Raw genomic sequence first — 20,850 nt, 5'->3', positions numbered from 1 at the left:
TGTTCAATCAACCCACACCATCTTGAAAAACAAGAAATAAACGAATGAGGTGTCAAGAGAAATATAAACGCATCATTTTATTTATTTTATTAACACTTTAACTTCAAGAGTCCAAAACGCTGTGACTGAAAGTCAATTGGCCCGTCACGTAGAAAAACAAGACAACAAAAGTGAGTGCATTTTGCTTAGGGAATGGCGGGCGATCAACAGGGGAATGGTAAATTTGGTTTGTCATGTGAAATTGCTTTGCCTGGAGCTAGTGAGTGTTGATTGTGGCTTTAGGTGTCCGTCTCACCATAGGTTTGTGTAATGGTAGGACTCAAGGGATGTTTCAATGTAAACTGTCACTTCATCAGTGCATAGAGTGTGTCACACATTACTGTGTTGTATTGTAAATCTTTATCCATTAGTTTGGAATGGTTTGGTGTCAGGAAGATGGGATAAAGAGCCTACTATGATGGCCCACCTCCAAACAGCTCTGACAGGGTCTCACCTCATTCAAAACTTGTAACATAACCGTTAGCTAGCACTGTGTGAACTATTTTGTCTGTGTGTGTTTTATTTTTTTCCACGAAGTCTTGCCATGTAGGTAGTAAATTGCATGGTATTGCATACTTTGGGTGATGAACCTTCCCATGACTTCAAAGCAGCTATCATTTTGTTTCGACAACCCGTGAAGTCACCTCCTAACAATGGGGGCAAACACCTGGTAAAACTCCCCTATTGTCTCTGGCTGGACACCCCTAGGCATGGTACGGGTGTGAAGCTGTTCCTGGATAGGGTACACTTGGCTTGTTTGCAATGTGCTTGATCTATGTGTTCTGGTGATGGTGGTTAACCCCTTGTTACACCACTTTGACAGTCGGTTTGTATCTTTTGAGCTGGGTTTGTTTGTCTGGTCTATGATTTAGTGGATGGGAGGGTAGTTCTTCTGATTTTCTTTTAAAAGGAAGATTACTGATGTGTTCCATGATTGATTCTAATTCGGTTACAACGGTCGGATTTACATAAAGGTATTAGTAGATCGGGACCGTGTAGTAAAGGTCTGGGGAGGGGCCACAACTGGCATGTGCCTTTCTCTCAAACACGTGTGTACATTTACTGTTTAATTGTACTATTTTATTTACAGTAAGCACATCTTCTCATCGATCTACAAATCACGCATTTCTAAAATTAAGCTTATACAGCTAGTTGCAGGTGGATATGAACAAGACAACGACGTGAGTTTTCAGAAAGAAAGAGGTTTTAACTTTTATATTACAGTTTTCCTCGTCTTGGCGTCCAGAGTGGATTAAACTAATAGCAAACTTGTAGTAAATGCTGTGTGCATGTAATGTTGTATAGTGAAAACTAGAGACGAGATATAACTGCCTTTAAAAAGTTAAGCACAAAACTCCTCGAAACAGAGAGAGAGAGCGAGAAAGAGAGAGCTGGGCTCTTCTGTAGATCATTGCGGACAATGTGCGATGATAGCTTAGTTTGAACTCACGGGCTTTGGCTAATTACTTACTACAAACCAGAAGTAATAAATATGTTAATACATTTGATTCTCAAGCAAACCTAGCCCTATTTAAGTCTTATTCAAGCAGTTGGTCCTATCTATAATCTCAGTATCAGAGTGAAGCTAATCACAAAATGGACTCGCCAAACAGTCGCCGGCTGTTTCAGGCCCATGCTAAAAACCCTTTATGATGTCTGACAACTGACTTGTTCCCTGCAGACAGATCGTGTCACGTTAACTTTGAGTCGTGCTCATCCATTTAGAATGTCAGAAAGTGGCAATCTCCTTGGTGTGGTTAATCGCCCAATTACTCCACCTAATGAGCACGTGTTACCCCTAATCACCACGAGGTGTTGTCAAAATACACCGACATAAGTGCCAAGATTTTTACAATGACTACTTTTATAAAGGAAGTTTTATAAGATTCAGAGAACGTTTATTCGACCAGACACTTTCTTTGTATATGTCTTCTCATACTCAGTGATCGAAAGTAAATTCTGGGAAGATCCAAATGGTTCGTAATTTGTTTGACGAAGCAGAAACTCAGTTCTTTTGTAACCATGGGATGACTATCGCAATGTATATGTGACGAATTCAATATTGTGAATGTACGAGGTTGAAAATGTGCCTTGGTTGATCAATATTGTAACTACATCCTCAACAATTAAGATAACTATTGTCAAATACTTCTTAGATTGAATTTGCGTTCGTCTGATTCTTGTTTAAGAGTTGAAGCAGTTATTCAAAATGGCTTGCCTCCAATGACGTCACGTGTCAACAATTTTGAGTGTTTCTAATTTGCGTGCAGTACCTCGTTACTGGACGGGACCATAAGCACTAATAATCCACTTCAGAAGGCTTATGATAACGACAAGCAAAATGTCTGTTAGTATGGCTTAACTTCCAGACGGTATTCACTCATAAAGACACATTCTCATGTGCTTCCACAAAACAGAACAAAAGCTAAAAGTCCAGCTTTTAATCCTGAAATCTTTGGGTGTTTGCTTTCGTCCAACCCCCAGGGATTACTTCATAAAAGACGAGCAGTTGATCCCCCAAACCATCTTCATCTGAAATTAAGTGATTACAGGAGCTCAAAACATTTGTCATCTCTCGCTGTTCTTATTTTGTATTTGCAAAATGTCTTACTAAAATTGTATGACTGAGAAAAAACTGTCGAGTTTGTTAAGTTTACATCATCAGTCTTAAGTACTGATGTTTCCCCTAACCTATCCAAGACAGTTATATCTTGATTGTCCCCAAGGAAAAAACTCAATGCCTCCTCCTTATCTCCAGGAAGAAGCCAAACTGTTATAAGCCAGAGTAAAGTATGCGAATCTTGTCTAAAACTCACTCTTAGCGGATTTCAACACGACCCTTCCATCTGAGTGTTGTCTTTAACAAGTCACTCTTACAAACTTACTCGCCAAAGGTGTAATCCCTACGGAAGGTCAGACTGTGTGATTGTTACCCCTCTCCGAATCGGGAACTTAATTATCAAGAGTAAATACCACAGACAGTGTTAAACCCTAGAAGGTGTCAGTACTTTGGAATATAACAACACCATAGAATGCGAGCATTTAGTGAAGTCCCGTGATGGTATACTCGCCAGAGGCAGGGTTTGTTGGGTTTTCTTGAAACATCTCTTTGACATGATTTGTGACAGCTCTTCATGATCTCATATATAGGCCTTAAGTGACACACGAAAACTCCAATAAGGCCATGGTAAAAAACACTGCAAGAAAAGTGTCCTATGTCAGTTTGTTCGTTTTGTTTAGTTGCTTACAAAATGCACACAAATCTGTTTCCTTAAAATACGTTAAGGGTATGACAGAAAGGCAAATTGAATAGGAATTTGACCCGAGGCCATTTCATAGCAAGCCATTCGTAGCCGTTTCATCACAATGTAGCTATTGACCATGATCTTAAGATTGTGTGAATTCTTAACGCAGACTTGTTACTATCCAAATGGAGATTAATGCAAAACCGTACCTGATGACGCCATTGGTCTTAAAAGATAAGAATAGTTTTTAGTCAGGACCTTCATAAAACATGATATGGGCCGCATTATAGAGCTTCTTAGAACAGCAAAAGTATCTAAGCACAACGCAATTATGTTTACAAGAATAAAGTTACCAGCCAATTTTACCATGATCATTATGCACAATCTTTGACTGTTGCTCATTAAAAGCAACACATTGATAGGAAAAGTGTCTGCTTCTCAGGCAGCTCTGATTCATGTAGCTTTTTTTTTTTTTTTAAGTGAAGTTTTTTTCTTAAAAGCTTACTTTGTTTCCTGACAATTCCTCTCAATAGGTCAGTTTCCCGGATATAGGTGTATTTCATTTAAAAAACAAGAATTAACAAAATTGTTCGTTATAACAAGACAACAAAACGAAGTAAACATCAAACGTTGGTATTTAATGTTGTCCGTAAAGCTTTGGAACTGGTGCGAAAAACAAATTAACGAATTTTTACATAAAATCTTACATTTAAATTTGACATATATCAGTTGACACAAATACCTCCATTTCTATTCTACGCATGTGCGATGATCTTTTCCTTAAAAAATGTTTTTTATCTATTCTGGTTTACTCGATAGGCACAGTGTGCAAGAAAAAAAATGAAAAAACATAATGTATAGCCGTTTGTTCGTTATTCCCCAAAACGCATCCAAAAGTTTGATTTCCACGGGTTGGTCGATGTAATAATAAACTAGACGACTTCCATCAGCGGAATAATCCTGACAATTGTTCCTGTTATAAATTCACCCTGTCTTTTGCCAAGTGTATAATTTACTTAGTAATGAAAAGTCAAACGTTCTTGATGCATTGAGTTTACGTTTATGGAAAGGTTTGCGGTAACACCATGTAATGACTACATCTAAATGAGTTGGGGTGGTTCTGCAAAGAACTGTTGGTTTCAACACGACGATTCAATCAGTATGCTCTGATCGTCTTCTGAAGAAAGCAGAGTTTACGTTGTGATGGACAAGTCAATATAACATTGTAAGAACAACAGTGTTGAATCAAAACAATTTGTTGATGATGGAAGATAATTGGACGGACATTAGTTCACATAAGGCACATTTTTCCCCATAAACGCATTGTTGTTTGACCTATTTATTGGGTTGGGATTTTCCAGTCTTGGTAGCCCGCGTTAGTTTGAGGTTTGATGCTCTGCTATGTTGCTTTACTGTGTGGGCTTCTTCATATTGCATCAGCAATTAAATACAGTTACAATTTTGAACTAACTCCCAAAGTGTTGGTAACCAACGAACCAATGGCGAAGTGTATTTGTTGTTGTGTGTTTTCTACGAGTCATTCAAATAGCACCTCCCGCGGGTAGGCCAACAAAACATCGGCTTTGAGAAAATTCGCGACAATTTCTCGACCTATTGCCTTGGCAAATTATTATAATCACAAAGTCAGTCGGTGACAAGAATGCATTTGTATCCAATTTATGTAACTCGTATTCATTGTACACAAAACAAACTCCTCGCGCGCAGTGAGGAAGAATTCGTAGAGCGTAAAACTTGACAAATGTACCGGAGTGGAAGTAAAAACTGGCGTTAGATTTGAATGCCTAAAGACCAACCGCGGTGCTCGTCTGGGCTGGCTATTCACACTTATGATGTAGTTATTAAAACCATTCTTGTGCTCGTTTTTCGCCCTGTTGACAAATATAAAGAGTAACGGGCCGGTACCCCCGTCGCGATGTCGTCAGGAGATGGCTTGGCCGTCCGTGAGCCCGACGCCTCGGCCAAGTTCACACTGAGGTCTGCGTGACGAGCTGGAAATGCATTGATGAGCCAAGGACTTCTGACAAACGGGGAAAATAAACGATTAACTTCAGTCCCGGGCGCATTGATGTGTTATTTAATCTGGACTTAACTGGTTACACAGAAGATGACCTTCTGGTTTTTTCCCTTCTTTTGATGTAGATCGGTCGTGTTTAATTCTTTTGCTCTGGTTTGTTGTTTAGTAAGGGGAGGAGAAACCCAAGAACAACACCCTGGCGAGGAGTGAAAACAAGCCTTGCCCTCGGCCTTGTCGCTTGGGCAGTGTGGCTTGCTGTGTTGTTGTTGTTTGTCGCTGGTCCTCTCTTCGTGGTCTCAAACCCCCTCATCGTACCTTGTTCGTCTCATTCGGGTCACTTCCCGTCGCTGTTTCACGATTGATTTAATCTTCCTGTTTTCTTTCGTTCTTTGTTAGCGCTACCGTTAGAACAATCCCTGCGATAAGAACCCCATCTACCCCAGACATCGTGTTCACTTTCAAACTTCGGTGGGAAGACAGTGGGATCCTTCCATGAAATACTGCTCTTCGGTGTTGAAATTCCGAAGCAGTCGCTAAAAAAAATGATAATTGAACAATCAACTTTAAATAAATAAACACATCCAAGCCATTTATTTTCGCTATGTTTTGTTAATCTATACAAAGTTATTTTAAGGAAAAGGTGAGTTCGCTTTGGACAAAGCAATGCAAGGATTTCTTTCCGTGGCCCGGGGATGATATGTTAATTGTCTGATGGGAAGACCTCGAAACACTGGCGAAGAATACATTGATGAGTCATTAGTCATTCAGTCGTACAGGCCTTTAAGAAAACACCATTTGGAACTCACAAAAGAAACTCTTAAAAATAGCAGAATTCGATTAAAATGCCCCAAATAACTCTGTGTTAATCTGATGATTGCATTAACTCATGGAGAAACTCTCGTAAAATAAATTGTATTTGCATCATTGACAATAGCTTTAATTAAATTACATGTTGATTTAAATTAATAATGCTCGGGCATTTTCTTATACATCCACCTATCATAATGAATACAACAAAATGTTAAATACATGTTCAGTTTTCGAAGTAAAATATGAAGAGAATAGTATGAAAAAGCACTCTTTGAAGAGCCATATATGAACGACAACTCTTTTTCGAGTGGCTTCCACTCTTTTAGATTGAAGTTTGCATCTTTTTGAGTGATTTTTCACTCTGTCCTGGAATGAAACCCCTCTAAAAGAGTGAAATAACCACCATTCTTTTTAAAGAGCTTTGAGGGACAACTCTAAATGTAAAGAGTGGTGTTTTTTACTCTTTTACATTTAGAGAATAGGTCGTATTGACGTATTGAGTGTTATTGACCAGGTTTGATTTACACAGAGCTAATTGGAAGGTATACTACAGGTTGTCAGAGACAGTCGTGTATTATTAATTAGTCCCAACAACAAATTATGTAGACATGATTGTGGCTGTGGTTTTAAGCTGAAATCAGTGCAATATTAAAACCTCGACGCTCTCACTCTAACCGCTCAATAATGAATGAACACTAAATTTGAGTTTAATGGCAATGGTATCATGGAAAGGTTTGTCTTGTTTATCTAGAAGACGGCTGTATATTACTCAGCGAAGCGCGTAACCTCCTAAATATGACGGGAAGTCTGCATCGTGCAGCCCCCAGCCAGCCAGACCGGCTCGCCTTATAAATGCCTCCAAGCCCCGGTCAAACATCAACGCTGATTTCAATTGTTTCGGACTCAAATTGTTAATACTGAGCCCAATGTCCAGGAAGCTAGCCCCAATGAACTGATTAGTATTGCATTGACTTATTCGATTGTAATCCAGCTCTGCTTTTTGTTCTGTGATTATTAAATGGCCGGAAAGGGGGAAGGCAGTGTCTTGCCCTATGTACGGTCCAATGAGGCTCGTCTTAGTTACTATTTAATCAGGCGACCGTAAAACGGAAATTGAGTTTTGTGGCATTTTCAACCCCTTCACTGTTGACCGCAATGTTGTGCTAAATCATGATATGGCGCAATAGGGTCTCCGTTTAAACAATACTACATTACCGCAATAGTATTCTGTTTATTGATTTTAACAAAAATATCAGTAAAAGTTGCATTATTTGATTAATTTTTGGCGTCAACCAGACACGTCACGAATATGTTTTGCCAGATTTGAGTTGTGGTTCGGCGAATTGTGCCGGTGCTGATGTAAACATGTTTTGTCAGGAGACCAAACAGCCTTCAGAAAAAAATGTTTTCCATTTTCTAGTTATTTGTTTAACTGTTGCTTAAACCCATGTTGATGTTATTTTCGATACAACAGATAATATGGTTTGGAACTTTTTATATAAAAGCAATCCTCGACGACAAAGATTAAATTGTATTCTGAATTGTAATTTCGCAACAGAAGCTGACTATAGCGTTTCTAGGGAGGATATCAATGATAGATCTATTGTTACATGGGATTTTAGGCATTGCATGGTGAGGTATCAATACATTTGCCAGGTATATAGAGTTTGTTCTTTTCTGCTACCGCGGACTAGATTTTTGTTTTCGGGAGACTTCTCATAGTTGTGAAAAGAACTGTCCTGCTTTTTAACTACCTGATGGGCGGACGGTAGAAAATCATCCGGGCTAGTACTACATAGCTTTTATAATTATAAGTGATCGTTATTAACTTCACTACCGCGAAGTGAGTTCTTAATTGCTCTTGATTGGTCTCAGTGGCAAGTAAGCCACATACATGGTGTTACCGCAAACCAAATATAGACTAATATTTTATAATTGCAAAGCTATCACTGTGGATTGGGGCGAAGTATCTGTGTCCCATAACGGTTGAAACAAACTGGTGTTTCTTATGGATTGTATGGGTGCATTGGTAAACCATGTGGGTATAGTGAGTGTCAATCCCAACGATAAAGGGAATTACGAGTTAAACCAAGAAAATAAGTCCTTTGCTCAAATGACACGAGGTGTTTCTCACATCTCAGTAAACCCTTATCAATCGAAAGGAGAGTTTCACGTGCCTTGTTTTCGCTGTTATCGGGTCCCCTTGGGGCTCCCTTGCCTCCCTGTTGAGGGGTTAGAGCCGGAACGTGTCGTAAGGTACAAGATTGTAACTTACAAACTTCGTTGACAGAACCATCCATTTTTAATGAATTAAATTCTCACTCCAGACTCACAATAGTCCGTTTTGTTGCTGTCCTTTCAATCAACTCTTGTCAATAACCACAGCTATATCGATGATTGATCACATCCCATACCCAAAGACTTAAATTGCATCGTAACTATGGCAACTAGCCACGCTGTCAATCTTCCTCAAAAAGACGGGAAAAGTCTGCGGGCGGGAAATGCTGGAAATTCAGTGTGAGGCAATGGGATTGCTTGGTGAGTCACACAGCGTCAGTTTATAATCCATGTATTGTGCTGATATTATACTAGTTTGCATGTCAAAGAAAGTCAGGGTTAAGTTGCTTACAAATACCCCCTTATCACACAGAAGTCGAACTGGCATAATTTGTTTGTCAAAATTGTTGGCTCTTTCTGTAGTTGAAAGCTCAGCGGAAGTTGGGATTTTGAGTGTGGTTTGTAGCCCTTCTATAAAGAGGTTGTAGAATTCTAAACTGTAACTAGGTATGCAATGTAAAACGTTGACCTTAGTTACTATTAGATTAGACTGGACCTTCTAGTATGGGATATATAGTAAGGGGATGCATATTGAACTGTATGCTGTTCCAGAAGATATCATCTCAGCTCACATCATGACCCCTAGGATCCAGACCAGTTTCACACCCAGTCCCCCTTTTAATTTTTCCACCACCTAAGTTCTATATTTGTGTTTTTTAATTTTATAAAGGTATATCCTGATTTTAAGGGGTCATTAGTCACTAAAGTGCAGTGTTTTTGTTTGTTTATTCTCTCCTAACCCAGTGTGTGGTTAGACATAGGCTTAATATAGCCTATATTAACCTGATAAGATCAGATGTTCATGTGGTCATTTCTTCTCTACACGATCGATTAAGATAGAATCAAACTTGAAAATTGGGCAATTGTAGAAATCAAATGTCAACTGGTTGATTATTGTCCCCTCGGGAGAAGCATACAGGTGTTGGGATCTGTCCTCCATGACCCCTGCTTCAAACCCGCCGACACAAACAAGCCGTTTTCCAGGCCCATAAGTTATCATAATACGGGTCTTTCACCACGGCTCTGCCATCAAGTTCCTAAACCTCACTGAATACAGGGGACATTAACTCGAAGCACGCTGGAACCGACCGCCATATAGTACCGACATTGACTCCCATTCTGCTCCACTTGCTGCATTGTCAACACCCCCCCCCCCCTTAAAAACTCAACCCCTTGGAAAAATCCCCATACGGTAGAGTCGGATAGAGTTTATTTGGCTTACGGATCAGACCTAATTCTAATCCTTTCTCACAGTTTCACTCCATCATTCATTCATTGGGAATTATTATTGGCCGTGAATTTCTGGATATGCACACCGTTCAGACTCCACTGGGACCCGGGCTGTGTCGCTGCCAGCGTCCCGCCTAAGCACAAATGAAATCACTTCTCAAAGTCTCCCGGTGCTATTATCAAAGCATTGCAAAGGCCCATTGGAACAATCTTACAGTAAATTGGTGTTGGGTATCCGATAATAAACTACAATCCAGAAGAAACTGATATCAGGATCAAAGCTGGCTGGTCCAAAGGAAACAAACAAGGTGTTTTACAACAACTTTTCGATGGAAACAAGCAAGAAAGGATTTAACTTTCCTTTCCTGTTCTCTAAATTTCTAGCAGGTAAATTTCATTCCAGTGAACTCAGCGAAAAGGTTAAGAGATTTATACGTGTCCGGGGGAGGGTTGTAAAGTTTGTTTCTTTCTTTTTACCTATGAAAAAAAATATATATATATATATTTATAATGTACAAAACCATGATGATCTTTGTTCTGCCATAGTCATGAAACCCCTGTTCAACCTTGCATCGATTGTCGTTGTGACTTCTTGAAGCGCCTTTACACTTTATAAAAGGAATTAACAACATTAACAACAAAATCCACATTATTTCGTTCATTTTAAATCGTAGACACTTTATGTTTCCTAACTGGATTTATAGACGATCCATAACCTACTGATTTTTAGGTCATGAACCCACCCTATACATCAGTCATATCCATCAGTCATGTTACTGTCAACTCGGTTCATTGACCAACTGTAAGTCGGTCGACTCTTTGTTTGTCGTGATCTACTTTTTCTAAAGTGAGACATGCAATTTCCCTCTTTTCAAAAAGACCTAATTTAAAACGCAAACAACGAATGACAAAAAATAGCTTCACTTAAAAAAACCGCAGCTGCAAGACCTTTCACACCTGAAACTATTGCTTTAAAATCTGGGAACAAATTTTGCTAAGTGGGTTTAACAAAGCCACGATTTGACTCAATGACAAACTGCGGTCATGACATTCCAAAATGGACTTCTAAGTACAATATCTATGTTATATTATAACCACCATGCACTTCCACTGTATGACAAGGGGAACGAAGAAGGCTTCTTATGGCCACAGAGGTGTCGATCAAAAGATTGTTAAAAACCTGCCATAATGTGGGAAAAGGTCATACTTATGAGATGAGAGTCCCTCAAAAGTGCAATGACTGGATGACCAAAGAAACTGTACTCCTCATTGTCGTTGGCGGCGCTCTAATTTAGAGGTTTTTAAAAGTAATTACTGTCGTAATGTAGCCTACTGATATGTTAATCATTACAATTTGTTGGTTTAAATGACAATATAGCCTTTGAAGTTACTTGATGCGAGTGTTATCACCCTTTACAGCAACCAAACATTTGTTGATACAAAATTCAACGTGAATATATAATCCCCTATGTTAACCATAATTTTATGAACTGTCTTATGACAGTTCATATAAAAAAACAGAAATAGAAACGATTGAATTACGAATGGCTATAATTGGGTTGGTTGAATCATTTATGAGAAGCACGGCCGAGTCAAGTAAAATCACTAACTGTTAAACTTGAGTTTAGAAATGCCCTATGACCTGCAGGCTGTATACTTAAACTAAACAACACCGTTTTGAAGACTATCGGGCGACAGAGTGTTTAAATCATGTTGTTTTTAAATCATGAACCGTCTTTTTAGCGATTTCACGCCACCGTTCTATCGAGGTGAGAACAGTCAATAGAAGAACCAGACGGTAGACGCCCAGTGTCTGTGACCAACTTGTCCCATTACACACTGCTGTATAGAATCAAAATGGAGCAATCTAATCGCTTGGTGGGACTTGTTACTTAGCGTCTGCTTAAGAAGATTGGAACTGCTACAGCTTCAGCCACACCGCATTTTAGTCTTTCATGACTTCTAAACCGACTCCAACCTTACCACAAAGTGTGAAGTTATGGGTCGTGGATGTTTAACTGTCGAGAGAGAGCTCTCTATTTTTGAAGCTAGAACTCTTTTCACCTGGCGCGCTTTTCGTTTAGCTAGATAAATAGCTTGGTGGCATTTCTGGGTCCAAAGTGCCCCTGGTGTTTTTAACGGGTCGCTCTCTGTAATATCGCATACGCACGAGAAGACAAAAACTGGTCCAGGTTTTCTCTTTTTGTTGTCACAGTGACTTGGTGTGTTGGTGTGATTGACACCTCTATTTTATTTCCACACAAAGATTTTGATTTTTAAGACGTTAAAAAGTTTTGAAAGATTCGGTGTCGGAGTGAAAAAGCCGCGAGGATGTCAAAAAAATGGCAAATTGTAAAGATTTTATACAAAAAAGTGAACGCTGTTTGGTTTTAAGTTCGCCCCTTGCGGGTTGTAAGGTACACGCACAAGTCAAACTCTACCTGGGGGTTTGTGGCCAATCTTTTGGCTCTCTCTCCCTGCCGCACGGTGTGTGCAGGTGGCTACGGCAAATAACAAAACAAGTCGGGATAAAAACCGCCCACGGGACTTCTTAGCAAGAGTTTGGGATCAAGCCACGGCGGCCGAGCTGCTAAGGAGAAAAGTAAAGAAAGCAAAATAAAAGAACTATGAGCAATTGCATGCAACGGTTGGCTATCAAGACCTTGTATTGGTTTTATAGTCTAACAGCACCTGGTATATATCCCTCTATAGTCTATGGTTGAAAATCCTAACTGATGAGGGTAGACCGTCATACTAGGTAGATGTACTGTGGTCTCTGGAGGGAGTACAGCAAAGTAGAAGGGGAGAGAGGGCCTGGGTTGGGATAAGCCGACCCCGCGGTCATTTTTGCAGAAGTTAATTGGCCAAGATTGGTCTCCCTTGAGGAGCTGAGGCCCTTAATGCCCCTGGCATGGGATTACCCGCACCTTCTTCTGAGGATTCGCTTGGGAGGAAAAAATCAAATTCAGGCATCACAATGAGGACTTACAGAGTCTTAAGAAGGGCTTCAAAGAGCTTGCGAGACCTTAGAGAAGTTGTGTTTGTACGCCCTCAACGGTCATACAACTGAATACAAGATTTAAGACAGCTTTACCCTTTTTACTCGGAGAGAGCAAACAGTAAAAAAAAAATACAATGAAAATGTAGTTTATAGACCAAATTTGCATTGAATGTATAATAATATTAAATCCATGTTAACTTGAGTGCTTATCACAAGGGGGCGCTGTTCGAGAACGCTTTCACAAATAATTTCGTAATTGGGGGGGGGGGGGGGTCGTACGCGAAGCTTCACCCTTTTAAGGGAAACGACCTGTAAAACATTTTATACCCTTTATCGACAATAGGCTAACTAGAAGCCGAATCATTAAACTATAGCGTATCAACCTCATCCGATAGTGCAGAGATCGGACCAAACCCAATAGCTCTGGTGGAGGAATTGAATTATATACCATTGTAAAATATTTGAAATCAACTTTACAATGCCTAGCTACGTGCCAGAAGTTTGATTAAAGCAAGAGTTGCTGAATACCTGTGATCCTATGTAAACACTACTCGTCATGTTATCCATCTCTTCAGAATCTTGTATTTGATGAGAAGCTGAGAGTGAAGAATCTGAAGAGACCTCGTAACATCTTCAAGAGAGATTTATTTACCCTCACCTCCACTCAAGGATATAGCCCAGTCCTCGTCCAGTCAATCCTTGCAACACCTGTTTAGCTTGTACGGGTTCACAAGACAAAGACCTCACAAAAAAGCCCTACCCACATTAAAGTATGTACCAACACCCTCAAATATTACATGTATAGTACTTTTAGACTTTTGATGCTCTTTAAAGTAGAAGACCGCGCTGATTTTTATTTTCTGGTTTCTTTTCAGCTATTTTATGATGGGTAAATAGTTTGTTTACGTTCATTGTTTATTCACCCAACTTACGGCCTCGTGCATTGGGTTGCTTGTGATTGAGTTTTGACTTGAAGGCATTTTTATTCATAGTCGATCTGCTGTTAGCCAAGCAAGAAAGAGCCCCCAACAAACCTTATTTTGTCAAATTCCCATTAAGCGAGGAACTACTTTTCCGCTACATCAGTCTCGAAACAAAATTAACCGGATTTTCCTGTAAACCGATCTTAATGGATGACCACCTATCACCTAAAACCCTTAATAACACCAGTTTCCTGGCTGAACAGTTTCATCCTTAACACCCAAATAAAGTGTTCATCCATTAACCCCTCTTCATTTATCCAAATGCCTTTTCCACGTTTCTCTTTGTTTGAAACACGTATCTCAACCACTTGCAGATGTTTTTACCTATGTACCGCGATCCTTTTTATGAAGGACCCTCCTCTCAATCGGTTAGGTACAGAAGCCTTTTAAAGACTGGATTAAAAGTCATGTCTAGATCTCTTCAAGAGGTTCTGTTCTCCCGCACGATTTATCACCATCATTCTCTATAGTCTTTTACACCCAACCCTGTCTCAACTCTCTGTGGGACCAACACTAAGCTCTTCGGTTGCAAGGAGGCAGTCGACTCCACTCTGTAGTCCAGGTGCTTTTTCTCCTTGGGCCAATCCCATCAAAGCCTATTGGATTGACCAAGGGGATTACACGATACCAAGGGGCGGTAGATTAAAGAAGAGGCCGCCCAAAAGAAGATCTTTTGTCTTCTTGTTGAAATTCTGAAGTGGGATTTGAAATCACTCGAGTCAAGGGGTGACAAACTATTGACTCATTTGTAAGATTTGAATCATGACGTCAACAAACACCAGGAATGTTGAGATATACAATCGATATGTGACAGTGTAAACTGTAGGCCCTAGTGGGTCCACATGACATCAATAAATAGCAGTCTATAAAGAAGGTAAAATCAGTCAGTATCTTATTCATTTTTTATTTTGAAAATGGTTTTATGACCAAATAACACAACCCATTGACATTTTTGTGACATCGTAATAAAAAACAACCTATACTTGACTTTGCTGGATGTTATACATGTTCTTTTAAACCGTGGCCATTACCCAGGTAACCGAGTTTATCTGAAGCATCGCCCTTGCAGACGTTCAATTGAAATTCCTTTGCAAAAATTACATAAATCTGATAAATTCACATTGACCCAACTCCTTTTCAATTTTCACAAGGTTTGTTAAATTTTAATCTGTAAACACCCAGCAATAAATGCACATCTTTGATTGTAATTGCGCCCTCTGTTGACATTCGCTATTAAATTCTCCAATGCAGTGGTAAACACTATGATAAAATTTATTTCTTGTGTGTGGAAATAAATCCAATAGAATTATGGCAAATAGAATCTGACGATTTATTTAAAACAAAGGCGAAGTCTTTCACATCTGTAATGGCAATTCCATGACAATCTGAAGGTGCAGGGAGTCCAATAAGTATCCTGTAACTTGCATGCCTGAATGTATTTATTTCAAACTGACTGTCACACATTTTCAGGGAAACCTATACAGCCTTCATATTTATAGAAAGCAAGCTTTAGAAATAGCTTTACTGACCAGTATTATCGTCGAGCATACCTCTTCTAGTATAAAAACAATTTCTTTTGAAGATAGGAGTTGTTTTTTAAACATAATCAAATCGTATTCATTTTGATTGAAGATGAGTTATGAAACATTGATCGGTTTCTTTCATAAATCATTGTCTCTTACTCTTCCAAATCTGTCCTGATCACCACTCACTGTATCAGTGATAAACTATTACCCAAGAGACAATGCATCTGGTAACATAACGAACACGAAGTGAACAGAGCTGTGGTTGAAGGCAGTTAAACTTGTAATGCACCTCTTGATGTGGATCGTTTTATCAATAAAATATCATGTAGATAATTTTTTACTCTTGAATGAAAGGCGCCACTTGGATGCTTTAACAGTCATTTGATGAATACAGACTTCTCATTAGACAACCATTCCTCTTTCTTCATCAGCTTTCTCGGCCTCCAATGCTTCCTTGATTAATGCTTCCCTCTCTATAAAGTATTTCTTGAACCATTCTATGTGCTCATGTTTCTGCTCCACTGTGAGGTATGGATTCTTACTTAACCCAACACAAACCAATTCCATAAAGTTAATAATTGGTTCAATCTGAGGAAGATCTTCCAGAAGATGGTCGAAGAAAACATGCTCATGAAAACCAACCGCTTGCTCCTCCTCAAGACCTGAAACACAGAAAAGAAAATTTAAATAAATATCAAGTAGTTTTGAAGTATGATCAGGAATATTAAGTCAAAGAAGTTGTGTTTAATCTATCATTTCACTACAGCATAACCACTCTAAGATCTACCAGTCAGCCAAGTCCCATGTATCAAGCTGCGACAATTGAAACTCATACTTTCAATCTTAAGAATTTCATTTCAATAATATTGTTGTATCTTCAACTCAAAACAAATATTAACTTAAAAACTGACTTGGTAACAAGCATTTGAGAGCTGTTGATAGTATAAAACATTGTGGGAAACGACTCCCTCTGAAGTAACGTAGTTTTTGAGAAAGAGGTAATTTCTCACTAAAATAATAAAAGACTTCTAGCTATGATGGGATACACCAAGTGAGAACACTGGTCTTTGGCAATTACCAAATATGTACCTTCCCTTTAATCTCATTCCTAGGCACAGCTAGATAAGGTGATGTGCTTTATCAGACAATATCAACTGCATTCTCACAAAATGATTCAAAATTTACTAAAGCACTTGATGGTAATCCACAGAAACTACCACATAAAAGTTATTGTCATTATTACCCACCTTGTTCATTATTGATTGGATAATGCCATAACTTCCCCTCTTCTGTCCATTTGATCATTTCCTCAAATCCATGGCTTATTGTGGAGTGCGACAAAGCCCTCAGTTTCTTCTTTTCCTCCTTATCCCAGAGTGTCAGGACATCATTCTCTGTGTCAACTAACACTGTCAATAAAATACATGTAAACACAAATACTGTTGTTAAGAGGATGTGTAGCACCAGGATAGTTGAACATTAAAGGAACACGTTGCCTTGGATCGGTCGAGTTGGTCTTTGAAAAGCGTTGGTTATAATATGCATATGGGTAGAAAGATGTTGTAAAAGTAGAATACAATGATCCACACAAACATGCCTCGAAATTGCACGGTTTTCCTTTTACCTCGTCGACTAACAGAGTCAGCCATTTATGGGAGTCAAATTTTTGACTCCCATAAATGGCCGACCATGTTAGTTCACTTAGTAGAAGGAAAACCACGCAATTTCGAGGTAAACTTGTGTGGATTATTGTATTCTACTTTTAAATTATCTTTCCAACCATGAGCATTTTATAACAAACGGTTATAAACGCTTTTTTATAGACCAACTTGTCCGATCCAAGGCAACATGTTCCTTTAATGTTACATCTTCATTGTAGAATTGATTAAGAGTGTTATCTCTCTGATTTACGGTAATGTGCAGTGCTGCTTTTGTGTATCATGCCTTATTGCCTCAGTGAACAAATACCAACCTTGTGTCTTAGAAGCTTTATCAGAAGATACTTTGAAAAGGTTCAGTCTCTGACGGTCAAATAATGTTCTCCTATGGAAAGACAAGCACATTCATAATCATTTACATGTAAATCGTCATTGATTCTGTATTCATCAGTAATAGGAGTTTAACCCTTTGTATGTCAGCAACAAGATGGATTGATCTTGTTATTTTGTCCAAATTTATAGACAAAGGCAAGATGTTAGATGTGTTGTTTTTTTCCTTTTATACTAAAGCACTTACATCTGTTGGCGTTTATATGGCTCTGGTTTCTCACTTCGTCTTGAATCATCTCCAAACTGGTTTCCTAACATCTCTGTAAGTGCTCTCTCATCACTCGCTGTATGTTCCACTTTCTTTCGTAGGGTTGCTTGCTTCTGAACTTTGATCCCCGATAGAATTGAACTGTACAGTAAGCAGAGAAATAACAGTCATCTGTGAATGGTAAGTGCCGGAAATTAAAAGCGTTGTGACAGAAAATTGTAGGATTACAAAAGACTAACCAGGTGGTAGTTATTCATTAATGCTGAAGGTACTTAGTAACTTCCTGAAGTGAAGCTATGCCAAATTTATTCCCTAACCCTAATGCAGAAGGGGTTAGTAAAGCAACGAGTGTGGCATTTGAGAATGACCTGACCAATCACAAAGTGCAGGAACCCTTCCTTCGCTCCATGTGTAACCCCAATGTTTTACAATCAACATACCTAACTGCATCTAGGTCCCCAAGTTGACCAGCTTCAGTTGCTTCATCATGCCTTCGTAGCTGTTTCAGTAAATCGGACTCAACAACTTCCTTCTCTGGGAAAATCTCGGCTACTTTTGTAACAGTCTCCAGCACCATTTTCTTAATGATCTCCGGACTGAGAGAGATGAAGGGAAAAATATGCAAATATAATAGAAAGTACACCAATGTTAGATACAAGAGAGCTGATTGGCAATACTGAATTTATCTTGATAAAAAACTACACTGACCCGAACAATACATAATTGTAAATTCCAACATTGGTAAAATGTTCAATGTGGCAGCAGACTTACCGAAGAATTTTCAATGCTTACACAGTTTGAAGCATTTGAAGAACAACTAATTACCATGGTAAGTCTGCTGCCACCTGGTGCCCCTAAAACCTTTCATTTAATTCCTAAAGTGCAACAGCATCGGTGGTTACCTTTGAATGTCATCACTTGTGCTGTCTCTTTCATCAGCTTTCTTCTCCTTCAGCTGAAGAAAATCGGCTGCAGCTGACCTTAACCTTGGTGACCTCCCGACCTTTGAATCTAAATTCTTCATAACCTTTAACCCTGTGAGGGTGCTAAGGAGTTTGTCAGCTGAAAGATGACTCTTTGGTGGAGTCTTTGGTGAGGACTCACTACTATTGCTTTCCCCGTTTTCTTTAGGTGAGTCGAGCCTGCCAGTTGTTGTCTGTACACATCTGGAGATGTTAAATTTTGCCAAAATCAAAGGCCTGAAAATAAAACAAAATTGCAAACACTACAATTACATTTTACTTTATAATAATCAAAATAAAATCAGTCTGGGAGATGGCTTTTTGTTAATAAAGTCTGTTAATAAAGTGATTGGGCAATTCCAACACTTAGCATAAAGGCATCTCGTTGTGAAAATCACATTTCTTTATCCTTCCCACTGGAGGCTAAAGATTTACAGGGGGAGGGGGCCTTATTTAGTGTCGCTACTAATCTTTAGTGTCACTAATATTAATCTATTAGTTTCCGGAGTAGACCTAAGAATTGGTCCATATGCTGGGACGCTTATAGTCCCAGCCCCCGACCTGCCTGGGGGGCGGATCCACAAAATTGAAATGATAATAAATGATATAAATAATCACACTCATTGAGTCAATCATCTCTATTTTAAGATTAGTGTTGTTTACTGAATGTGTTAAACAATAAACTTGGTTAACAACATGGTCATGGACTCCCTAATGGACTCATGGCCATGGGTGGTTAAACAATCTAACTCTACTATAGTAACAAGTTGCGATAACGGTGGGAGGAGGGTTACGTTATCGCAACTGCTCATGTAGTTTTCCCGTTTGCTTACTTATCATTTATATTTGTTTTTTGTGAAGCGCTTAGAAACTTATTTTTAGTATAAAGCGCTATATAAATGTAATTATTATTATTATTATTAGTATTATTATGATGTACTATTACTAAACTAAAAAAAGTACTATCCAGCATCCGTCCATGATATCACAATAATTCTTCCCGAGCTGAGGCTGTATCAACTATCACTAGAATTACGATTGATTGTGAGTAGCCATGGGTGTGACCAAAGCAATTAAGTGCCCCCCCCCCCCCCCCCCCCCGAAGAAAAAAAGTTAACAAACAAACCCTTATGGTAAACTCTGCATCCTCTGCATCCTCACCCCCCTCGCAAACTCGGCGACTTGCAAACTCGGCACCTGCAAACTCGGCACCCACTCGGCATCATACAAACTCGGCACCTGCCTTTTATTGACTAACAAACTCGGCACCAAGCAATATCATCTCAGAGAGTCAAGTGGTTAAAAATAAAGTAAAGTACGTGTCTTACACAATAAAAAATGGATTGATAGTTTATAGTAGCTTTGTAAATGCTGTTAATAGCAAAATCACCAGTTATGTAAATTGGTTTATTTATTTAAAATTTATGGGAAAAAAAAGTTATGGGAGTTATTAAGTAAGAATTCGGAACTCTCAAGAAATTAATTTGGGCCCCCAGCAAATTTACCGTGACGCCCGCACTGTGTTCAGACAACAAGTTTTTAAAATGTTGTTTAAAATTAGGCTGAAATTGCGTCCATGTCAGTGAAAGTGCGGCGCCATTTTTTTATGTTTTGGGCTTTGAACAATTTTAAAGGGTTTGTTTAGTTTGGTTAATGGTCTTTAATGGATTTTTGGCATTTGCTTTTTAACAGAGCCTAACTTGCGACAGCTCGGCATGGCATGCACACACCAAAGATCGTTTGGTGCACACTCCTTTCAGTGTTATCATTTTCCGTCCCACGCTATGTGACGTCGCTTCTATTTTCAGGTAAATTTTACGATAATTATATTCCAAAAATAATGTTGTAAAGTTATTACTAATAATATTACTTTATAACAGGATCAAGCTTTTTATGGGACTTACATGGTCGGTGGGACTGAACTTTTACATAAAAATGAGGCCTACCATGCAATGTGAAAATCAAACTTTTTCAACTGGGTGCCGAGTTTGTATTTGTACGTGTGCCGAGTTTGTGGGTGCCGAGTTTGCAAGGTGCCGAGGTTGTAGGTGCCGAGTTTGCAGGTGCCGTGTTTGCAAGGTGCCGAAGTCACCGGTACATCTGCGGGAGCTCTAGACTAGAGATTTAAATCGTAGCAACTATCAAGAGTAAGTTCTCACATAAATTAGGGGTTGTGATTAAAAAGCACTTACTCGTGTTTAACACCGTAGATCAGAGGAATTCTCCGCCAAATTCTGCTCATTTTGCTAGAGTTTTTCGGGCAGAGCATCACATAAAAGACTGTAGTGATAGATACCAGACCACCACTGTAGAGAAAACCAACACAAAAAAATGTGGCCCGAACCAGACTAGATTGTAGTATTTATGCCACCTTTTATCTTTAAAATGTTTAAATAAATTGATAATTTAAAATGTATTCATAAATA

At 39.0% G+C, this 20,850-nt stretch overlaps 1 protein-coding gene across 1 annotated transcript; it reads right to left on the bottom strand.

Moving 5' to 3' along the window:
* Positions 1 to 14,559: 14,559 nt before the first annotated feature.
* On the bottom strand, positions 14,560 to 20,760 carry LOC139946906 (small ribosomal subunit protein mS31-like). Its single transcript, XM_071944685.1, has 7 exons — positions 20,617 to 20,760; positions 18,365 to 18,661; positions 17,903 to 18,058; positions 17,442 to 17,603; positions 17,179 to 17,249; positions 16,454 to 16,615; positions 14,560 to 15,868 (listed from the first exon to the last, which is right to left on the bottom strand). Exons 1-7 carry the CDS (start codon positions 20,691 to 20,693, stop codon positions 15,609 to 15,611), a joined length of 1,185 nt encoding a protein of 394 aa, XP_071800786.1. The 5' UTR covers positions 20,694 to 20,760; the 3' UTR covers positions 14,560 to 15,608.
* Positions 20,761 to 20,850: the final 90 nt, after the last annotated feature.

This window comes from Asterias amurensis, chromosome 14, assembly GCF_032118995.1.
Source record: "Asterias amurensis chromosome 14, ASM3211899v1".
Taxonomy (NCBI): domain Eukaryota; kingdom Metazoa; phylum Echinodermata; class Asteroidea; order Forcipulatida; family Asteriidae; genus Asterias; species Asterias amurensis.
The sequence above is the reverse complement of the archived record's forward strand: the minus strand, read 5'-3'. Positions and strand labels throughout refer to the sequence as shown.